The sequence below is a fragment of the Panicum hallii genome, chromosome 1 (assembly GCF_002211085.1).
Source record: "Panicum hallii strain FIL2 chromosome 1, PHallii_v3.1, whole genome shotgun sequence".
Classification (NCBI taxonomy): domain Eukaryota; kingdom Viridiplantae; phylum Streptophyta; class Magnoliopsida; order Poales; family Poaceae; genus Panicum; species Panicum hallii.
The window spans coordinates 52,865,886-52,875,780 of NC_038042.1; the positions used below are offsets into that span (position 1 = coordinate 52,865,886).

Consider the following 9,895-nt stretch of genomic DNA (forward strand, 5'->3'; position numbering starts at 1 on the left):
CGTAGAGTCATGAATGGCTAGAAACATGTGGAGCCTTTCATATTGCTCTTGTTATCCAGGAAGGTACATGCTCATGATTCAATTACTAATGCTAATAAAAAAGCTGCACAATTTTATAGTTTAATTGCATTTCTTAAATTAGCGCTTTCGTGATCTTTCTAACGATGATTAGAGTGGCTTCAGTGGGGATCATAATGTTCAAAAATATGTGCATTCGTTAGTTTAATGTAAACTATGAGACCAAATTGAAGTATAAGCATGCAAGAAGATGTATTCTTGTTTTGGTGGATTTTATGTCCAGTCACGCTCATGGAAGAAAAATGATGCCCTACAGTGTCTTATTTTTACATGTATATTCTGTCCTATATGCTCTGGCGCCAAGCATCCATGAAGCAGAACAACATTGCAAGAATATGTACATGTTTATCATGGAGTCAGATACAAATGTATCCAACTCCTGAAGTTCAGTTATAATCTAGTACAAAGGAATAACAAATCAATAATATTTTATCATGTATGTAACTCTGAACCCTCGTTTTCAGATAAAAGGTTACCAGCACAAATCTCTTACAGCAGACCAAGAAAGATAGCCACGTCAAGATACATAGGCGCACGATTTTTATTCAAATGTCTCATAAGCTCTGCTGCCTCTGCACCTGCTGCTGCTGCTGCTGCTGCTGCTGCAAGCTGACGAGCTTGTGGTAGGCGCCGTTCCTGTTCTCGATCAGCTGCTGGTGCGCCCCCTGCTCGATGATCTTCCCGTCCTGCAGCACCGAGATGACGTCGGCGTTCTTGATCGTCGACAGCCTGTGCGCCACCATCACGGTGGTCCGGTTCCTCATCACCCGGTCCAGCGCCTGCTGCACGACGCGCTCCGACTCCACGTCCAGCGCGCTCGTCGCCTCGTCCAGGAGCAGGATGGCCGGGTCCTTCACGATGGCGCGCGCGATCGCGATGCGCTGCTTCTGCCCGCCGGACAGCTGCACGCCGCGCTCCCCGACCTTGGTCTGGTACCCCTCCGGCAGCGAGCTGATGAACGAGTGCGCGTTCGCCAGCCTCGCTGCCTCGACGACCTCGGCCTCCGTCGCCCCGTCCTTGCCGTACAGGATGTTGTCGTAGATCGTCGTCGCGAACAGCGCCGGCTCTTGCTGGACCAGGCCGATGTGCTTCCTCAGCGACTTCAGCTTAAGCTTCTTGATGTCCTTTCCTGCGAATTGGATCAACGTGCATTGGCCTTAGCAGAAAATTTTATCTGGAACAAAATTGGAGCTATTGTCTTTGAGCAAGGGGTACCGTCGATCAAGATTCTTCCGGCGACCGGGTCGTAGAACCGGAGGATGAGCGACAGCACGGTGCTCTTGCCGGAGCCGCTCATTCCGACTAGCGCCATGCTCCTGCCGGCCTTCATCAGGAGGTCAAGGCCCTTGAACACGGTCACGTCGGGCCTCGATGGGTACCGGAACTCGACGCCGCGCAGCTCGATCAGCCCCTCGACCCTCTTGATGTCCTCGCCAGCGTCGATCTGGACGTCGGTCTTGCGGTCCAGGATATCGAACACCGAGGACACCATCTGGTTCCCTTTGATGATGTCAGGCGCCATCGCCAGCGTCTCGCCCATGGCCAGCGCCGTCACTATGAGCACCATGAAGGACTTCATCACGGACTTGAAGGTGGCCAGCTCCTTGCTCATCAGATGCGAACCATACCTGAAATTTGTAACATTTTAATTCCAGAGTACAAAAGGGACTCTGAATTCAGTGTCCTCCTTCCAACATTTAAAACTTACCATAACGCCAGGGCATAAGAGGAGAAGAGGAAGAACTGGGAGACACCGTAGAAGAGGCCGGCGCCCTGGCCTCGCCGGAAGGACCTCTTCGATGGCTCCTTCAGCTCGTCCGCGTAGAGCTTTATCACCTTCTCCTCCGAGCAGAAGGCTGCGACCGTCCGGATGTTGCTCACTGCCTCCGCGGCGAGCATGTTGGCCTTCAGATACGACTTGCCGAGGTTGCCGCCGTAACCTTTCATGAACATTTTCTGTTTCAGAACAAGCACACGAGATCATGAATTTGATGAGAAAAACAATGATCGACTTGTCAATTTGCTACTGATAAGACGGTGAGCAAGAGACGCTGCTTTGTTAAATTCACCTCACTGATGTGGCCGCTGACCATGAGAGGGTAGGTGGCGAGCACGACCAGCGTGATCCTCCAGTTGAGTATGAAGGCGATGATGAGCGAGGTCACGATCATGCCGACGTTCTGCAGCAGGATGGTGGAGCGGTCGACGACGATGGTGCGCACGAGCGTGGCGTCCGCCTCGAGCCGCGACGACAGCATGGCGCTGGTATTGCTGGTGTCGTCGAACCACCCGATCTCGTTCCGCAGGATCGCCGAGAACATCTTCTCCCGGACCCGCAGCGTGAGCCGCTCGCCCATGATGCCGAAGCTGAGGTGCTCGACCACGTGGAACACCAGCGTCAGCACGGCGCCGCAGCAGAAGAGCACGGAGATCTTGCGGACCTCCTGCTTGGTGGTCTCCCACCCCATGTAGTAGGACACCAGCGCCTGCGTGACGCCCAGCGCGAAGAGCGGCATCTGGGAGCCCGCCACGAAGGCGCTGAGGGTGCCCGACACGCCGAAGAACCAGTCCGGGCGCACCATGGAGTAGAGCTTCTTCATGGACACGGGCTTCCCCTTGCGCGCCTCCTCGTGCGCCTCGGCGGCGCCGTACCGGCTGATGGAGTCCTTGTCGGAACGGAAGCTGGCACCCATGCTCGTCCTCCCGGACAACTCCCTCGAATACTTGAAACTACAAGCAAACAAGTTCAGTTCATCAGATCATGATGACTCCCGGACAACAGTGTTCACCATTTGATGATCCAGTGGAGAGTGATACCTTAGTGGCCTGGTGATGCTTGCGCTGTCAGAGAAAGACGGCTTCTGCTGAAGCTGGGCAGCCTCCTGCAGCTGGATCAGCGAGGAGTACGCGCTGCAGGGGTTCGCCATGAGCTGCTCGTGCGTGCCCGTCTCGACGATCCTGCCACCGTCCACGACGGCGATCGTGTCGGCGTTCCGGATGGTCGACAGGCGGTGCGCGATCACCACGGTGGTGCGGCCGACCATGACGCGGTCCAGCGCCTCCTGGACGCTCTTCTCGGACTCGGCGTCCAGCGCGCTGGTCGCCTCGTCGAGGAGCAGTATCGACGGGTTCTTCAGAATCGCCCTTGAGATGGCGATGCGCTGCTTCTGCCCGCCAGAGAGCTGGATTCCGCGCTCGCCGACCTGCGTCTCGTACCGGTCGGGGAGGTGGTTGATGAACGTTATGGCCTCCGACAGCTTCGCCGCGTGGTCGATGTCCTCCATGGTGGCGTCTTCCTTGCCGTAGAGTATGTTCTCCCGGATGCTCGTCGCGAACAGGGCCGGCTCCTGGTTCACCAGCCCGATCTGCCGGCGCAGCCACTTGACGTCGAGCTCCTTGATGTCGTGCCCGTCGAGCAGGATCGAGCCGGACAGTGGCTCGTAGAAGCGCTCGATGAGCGAGACCACGGTGCTCTTGCCGGACCCGCTCCCGCCGACCAGGGCGACGATCTTGCCGGCCGGGAAGTCCAGGCGGAACCTGTTGAGGATGACGACGTCCGGCCGTGACGGGTAGCTGAAGTGCACGTCGTGGAACTGGATGTGCCCGTCGACCGCCGGCAGCGTGCGGCCGGTCTTGGAGCTCGACTTGTTCACGGTGCTCCTCTCGATCATCTGGAAGATGGGGTACGCCGCCGTCCTCGCTCGCAGGAACGTCGATATGTTCGGCGCCGCCTGGCCGAGCGACCTGCCATTCATTCACACGCGTTTTCGAATTCCCAATTAATAGCTTGCCGGCGTCGACCGGCATGGCGCCATGACGGACATGGACTTAAGACTTGGGCACTCACAGGCCGGCGATGACGACGTTGAGCATGGTGGTGAATGACTCGCCGCCGTTGGAGATCCGCTTGTGGACGACGATGCTGGTGAACCAGATGAGCAGCGCCCAGGAGAGGAAGAGCACCGAGTGCATGGATCCGAGGCCGAGGCCCTTGGCGAGGCCGCCCCTCTTGCCGTACTTGTACGTCCTCAGCAGCGCCTCCCGGTAGGACCTCACCGCCTTCTCCTCGCCGACGAACGCCTGCACCGTCCGCACGTTGCCGATCACCTGCGGGTGCGCGCGCACGAACCCACGGCGGCGTCAGCACGCGCGTTCACATATAATCGATTGCAGAGCAAGAGAGAATCCGATCGAGGCGGTCGACCTCCTCGGCGATCTCGCCAGCCTTGACGTAGGACTTGCGGACGCGGGCCATGAGGCCGATGGTGACGTAGGCGTAGGTGCCGCCGGCGATGGCGATGAGCGGAACGATGGCGAGCGTGACGAGGCTGATCTGCCACACCTGCGAGAAGCCGATGGCGAAGCCGGCCACGAACCGGCTGATGTAGTGCATGAAGTTGCCCACCTGCAGCGAGCCACGGAGGCACCATGCCACCTTCCGTTAGCTTGTGAGCACGTGCGCATAAACTCAGGTAGGTACCGCCATGCGTGAGCTCGCCGGCATAAGGAGACCTCGGTCGCTGTCACCAGTTATGCTCAATTGCTCAGCTGACTTGAGCGGGCGTACTCGAGCAAGGAACGCAGCCGGCACAGATCTGGACGCCACGCGATGCGCGTCCGGAACAGAGAACAGCGTGACCCCTGCCGGCAAGCAAAGCAAAGCGAGGCTGTCCCCGGCCATTTGGGAACAATCCCGGATTGGCGATCGCCAACAACCTCGAGCGGCCCATAACTGATGAGCTAGATCATAGGGGACTGAGAGCTGAAGAATCATATATACGGGCCATGCCTTGGGCATGAACGCTAGGAGGCACGCAGGAACAATGCAAGGCAAGTGAATCACAAGTGACATGCATGGACACCGACACCTAACCGGCTAGAGTTGGACAGCGAAGTCGCAGGCTGAAGTCATGTTTCGCCCGACGTGGAGGTGAGAGGAGGGCAATGGGCCTAGACTAGCACGGAGCGAAGCGACGATCTCGGACGGTTCCCGATGCATCTACAGGCCCATAGTCTTTGCAGCACCCTGTCTAATGCTCTACTTAACTCTTTTCCTGTTTTTGTTTACCATTTAACCTCCACGATGTCACCTATCGAAATCGACTGCGCCGTTGGAGGTGGCCTTAGTGTATCAGCGTGTAACGAAGAGCTGGGCACGTGTGCGGTGTGACGCCTACAAGGCTATCTGAAGTTTGTGCAGCGCACTGATTTGTGCACAAAGCATGTATGGACTGCTAGTGTCATGAATTATACTACTGTTCACCTAGTGTAGGGGCTCCCAATTACTCCTACGATCAGAACAGGCTAACCGGTGGCGGCAGATTCCACGTGTGAAGAATTAAAGGGTGACTGACTCGCTAGGAGCCTGGGACCCACCTTGGCATGCGCCGAGACGTTCTAGAAGCTGTCCGTAACTGCCACTGCTGAGAGCGGTTACCGATTTCAAAAGCAAGGACGAGCAAGCATTTTCAACCTTGGAAAAAGCTGTCACTAATTTCATTTCCACCCAAAAAAAATCCATATTTGGCATCCAGAGAGAGACCCCTAGTTCCTCATTCCGCTCCAATCTATATGTGTATAGAGCAGTTTTACCTAAACAAGCCCTTACTCCCTTAGCGAACTCAATTTGGTGGACCAAGAATCTTGTGAAAATGATAGGTATAACTCATGCTATGGAGGACCGTTCTTTTGCAAGGGAAACAAAAAAAGTTATGGAGGGCTGTTGGAACGTACCACATGTTCATGATCGGCATGAGGAGCTGTGCTGGGATAGATGGCCCTTGAGCCACATATATGGTATGGGAACAATGTGCACCAAGGCTAGGTGCGTGCGATCCATCTAAACAGACGGTGCATCATGATGATAGCCATTGATTGTGCTTTATGCCGATCTTGAGATGCGGCCATTAATGCTCACTTGCTACTCAAAAGAGGAAACCATGGCCATGGAAGAGTTTGTTGTTTGGTGCGTTGTTCTCTGACAAATACAAGTATGTTTAAACTTCGGCTGATGATTTTTCGGCAAAATGAGCATGTGGACACGATGGTATGGTCGTATGGATAGGTGTATCACAGAGATGGGTGGCTGAATGCCCTGAAACAAAACTCGATCTATTGGTGCCTGAATTATTCTAAATATATGCACGGTTGAACTTAAAGTAAACGCTACCTTTCACGTGCTGCAGGAACCCGTGAATTCGAGGTACCAAACCTGCACTCGATCTATCGGGGTGAAGAAATCCGCTGGTTCGAATTTAAACTGCCAGTAAAATCGACCTGTTCCCGCAGAAATGAATTTCAAACAGGTCGAGAAGCAGCCGCTGCTCCCTCCTAATAAATCGGCGGGGTACTTCGCGGACTGTGAATCCTGCGGCGTACTGCTGCCCCCGCGCACGCCATGAATGCCCCTCACCAACCCCCCTCAGCTCGTAACTCCGCGCCGGCTCGGCCCGGCCCCGATCGGATCAGCGCGCCGGGCGCCCGCTGCCCCGCCGTTAATTCCTCTCGTCCTTTCCCCATCCCGCCTCCCGCCTGAGCTGAGCGCGCCGGTCGGCCGCGGCGAGAATGGCAAGGCGCGCAGGCAAGGGTAAGGGTTAGTACGTACCTTCTCGGAGATGGCGTCCTGGACGACGAGGATGTCGCTGGTGATGGCGTTGATGACCTCGCCGGTGGACGCCTCGGTGTCGAAGACGGCGATGTCCTGGTCCAGCATCGCGCGCAGGTAGGCCAGCCGCATCTTCGCCGCCTGCCGCTCGCCCGTGTGCATCCAGCACGCCACCTCTGCAACACCACACCACAAGCATGTCATCTTTGCTGCTGGTCGCGTGCATTGCCATAGAAGCAGAGGGGTCCCTCGTTGCACGCACCGGTCCATGACGAGAAGAGTATGACGATGCCGAGGTAGACGAAGTCCAGCGAGTACTGTGCACGCGAAACCGAACAAAGAAAAAAAGATCAGCCCACGTCGTTGTTGCCAGCTAGCTAGTGCGCATGCACGCCAAGGTGGTGTGAGAGCTGAGACCGAGATCTCCGAAACGGCCGGAGATGCGCGTGCTCCCGCCGTCTGGACGAGCGATTGATTACCTTGGCGACGCGGCCGGAGACGGTGGTGGGGAAGAGGTAGGCGAGGCCGATGATGTTGATGAGCTTGCCGAAGAAGATGAAGAAGACGGGCACGGAGGCGCCGTGCGCGCAGGCGCCCAGCGACCCCACCGCCATCAGCACACAGTCCCACTGGTCCGCAAACGAGAACAGCTTCAGGAACGGCACCTTGGCCACCTCCTCCGCCTTCTTCTTCTTCCCGCCGACGTCGCCGCCGCCCTCCTGGGCGGCGCCATTCGCCGGCGAGCTCATGCTCTCGTCCCTGGCCGCGCCGCGCCCGCCCCGCTCGACCAGGCCGGAGATCGCGGCGAGGAGGGGTCCCCCACTGTGCCGCTGCCCTCGCGTCCGGCAGTGATGGCGGTCTCTGAGCCCGCTGGTGGGGCTTTAAAAGAGTTCGAAAGGGGTTTGGTTTGGTGCGTGCTAGCCTGCTTAGCTGCCGTGCTCGCCCGCGGTAGGCTGCTGGAGCGGTGAACTTGCCAGCATTTCAGCCGGGTGGTGGAGCAGAGCAACCGACTCGTTAATGGCGATCGGAGGAGGAGGCCATAGGTTTGACTCGGGTAGGGTCCGGGCGTCAGCTGGCCTGTTGGCTGCTGCCTTGTGGCCTTGTGGGAGCAGACGGGTAGTAATGCTTGGGGCAGGGCAACAAGTGGGCGCCGGAGTGAAGTGGATTTGTCTGAATTTTGATCAATGCTCGCTGTAGAGTGTAGATACCACCTGTAAGATGAAATGCTGCTACTGTACTTTGACAGCTTATTACACCCATTCGTTTTTTATTAAACAAACAAAGAAAGAATAAAATAGCTGATCGACGTCAACGAGTGATTGCAGGCGTTGCTGAAACACACCAGAAAGTTGATGGAAATTTGTGCGCATGCAGTATTTGTCTGTATTTCATCTTGGTCAGGGATGGTAGGCACTTGAGAGTTGAAATGGCCCGTACCTTTTTGCCATTATATTTCTTTTTTTTGCCTGCTTGAAGAAGCTAGAAGGCTGGAAGTGGAAGCACATGTACAGTTATGCAATGAAGGATGCACAGTGCACCACTGTACTATTGTAGTCTGTAGCCGTGGGAGTGCTCGTGTCTTTCCCCTAGACGATTGGAGTAGTTGTACGGTTGGTCTAACCTACAAGCTTCAGCTTCAGATTAGGAGTAGAATTAGCAAAAAGGATAGCTTCAGCTTGAGTGTTTATGAAGGCAGACAGGGGCGTTCTGAACCGTAAAGCCTTTAATAATCTAGTACAGACGAGTTCACCTAAAGTCCTAAACCGACCCTGCAGCACCAGTAGCAAAGGCAGAGCTCGCTGGAGTTTCATGGCCATGGGGGTACGTCGAGGACGTCACGGAGAAGAAGAGTGGAGGGGGGAATTGATTGTGGAAGGAAAATACAGTTGGGGGACGGGATTGGTGAGACAGTGTGATGACTGATGACGCGGCCGGTCGGTGGCTCACTGCTCACACGCTGGGATAGGTGGTGCCGGGGTGGGCGGGCTCGCCGGCGACGCGCCAAACTTCCCCGGAGAGAGGCCACGGCGCGCGATTCACGTCGACCGGCCGGCATCCTTTTCTGCAAAGGATGGGGGCGTGGGTGCGGCGCAAGTGCAGTTTCCGGGTATGCTTGGCTTGCGTCGCGATTGGTTGCCGCGGATCCTCCTTGCTGTATTTTCTCCAAGCGCGCTTTACGCCTGCACGAGGGAGGAGAATTGCAGTGCCGGAAGCACTCTCCACGCACGCTACGCAGATAAGGTGATGTGAAAACGACAGTTTAAAATATCCGGCTACATATAACCAGTGCTATCTCCGATCCGGCTGTAGAGTAATGAGATGAGAATAGCGCATCTATTGGCCCACGTGTGCAATTAGCAGCTGTTAAGCTGTTACAGCTCCACTTACATTAATATGCATGGTTGGGAGGCGGTTTCTTGGTCGCTGCGCGGTCAGCTACGAGACTACGACGCAAGAGGAATATCTCGATGGAGGCTTTTCAGTTCTCCGGTTCTCGGCTACTACTGCATGATGTGGTCGCTGTGATGCATGGGCGCGACAAACCGCTCCCAACCAAACGCGATAAGACGGCGACGGGTTCCGCCCAAATCGCCGACTTCACTTCTTGAATGACGGTTGCTCTATCTTTCCAGGGCAACAGGAGCTCGAGGGAAGAGGCTGACGCTTGGCCACGTCGCCATTGGTTGAGCAGCTACAGGAGTTTGAGCGAGAAAGCCTGAAAGCTGCGTCGGGGGCTCACAAGCTGTGCGTCACTACTCACAACATCAATGGATGCCCCGTCTACAGAAGAGTTTAGCTGGCGGCTGGCGCAAGGGGGCCATTGCCAACGAGAAATGGCTGCGTCGTGAGCTAGAGGAGACCGGACGCAAGCTATATGAAGTGACGAGCATGGCAACGGGGCGGGAGGGTACGGCAGCCTGATCAGGCCGTGATGAGAAAATAAGCATGAGAAAATAATATGCGCAGGATTGGAAGCATGAACAGAACAGCAAGAACAAGGGTGGCAGGTAAATATCGACAGCACAGATATTCAGACTGTCTCCGTTCAGAAAAGGAATTCAGATTGTCAGGCAGAGCATTTGCATGTCAAGAGAGGGAAGGCCGGCTGATTTCCTCAATGTTTCACCTCTTCTGAAAACAAAACGAATTTCACGGCGATCTCATAACTCACTCATAGCAAGGCAATGATATTTTGATTGCCATAGCATTCAG

The 9,895-nt window shown here is 55.8% G+C and overlaps 1 protein-coding gene across 1 annotated transcript; it reads right to left on the reverse strand.

The window, feature by feature from the left end:
• Positions 1–489: 489 nt before the first annotated feature.
• Positions 490–7,431, reverse strand: LOC112878783 (ABC transporter B family member 2-like). The gene is made up of 10 exons (XM_025943002.1): positions 7,162–7,431; positions 6,945–6,999; positions 6,683–6,858; positions 4,283–4,483; positions 3,926–4,185; positions 2,896–3,822; positions 2,148–2,808; positions 1,787–2,034; positions 1,294–1,706; positions 490–1,207 (listed from the first exon to the last, which is right to left on the reverse strand). Exons 1-10 carry the CDS (start codon positions 7,429–7,431, stop codon positions 633–635), a joined length of 3,786 nt encoding a protein of 1,261 aa, XP_025798787.1. The 3' UTR covers positions 490–632.
• Between the last annotated feature and the right edge of the window lie 2,464 nt (positions 7,432–9,895).

What these genes read in the sequence shown, in the direction of transcription:
- LOC112878783 (XM_025943002.1), bottom strand. Translation starts at nt 7,431, where the DNA reads ATGAGCTCGCCGGCGAATGGCGCCGCCCAGGAGGGCGGCGGCGACGTC. An exon ending in AGGACGCCATCTCCGAGAAG is followed by an intron (nt 4,484 to 6,682) that starts GTACGTACTAAC and finishes GGCTCGCTGCAG; the next exon opens with GTGGGCAACTTCATGCACTA. An exon ending in TCTTATGCCCTGGCGTTATG is followed by an intron (nt 1,707 to 1,786) that starts GTAAGTTTTAAA and finishes TACAAATTTCAG; the next exon opens with GTATGGTTCGCATCTGATGA.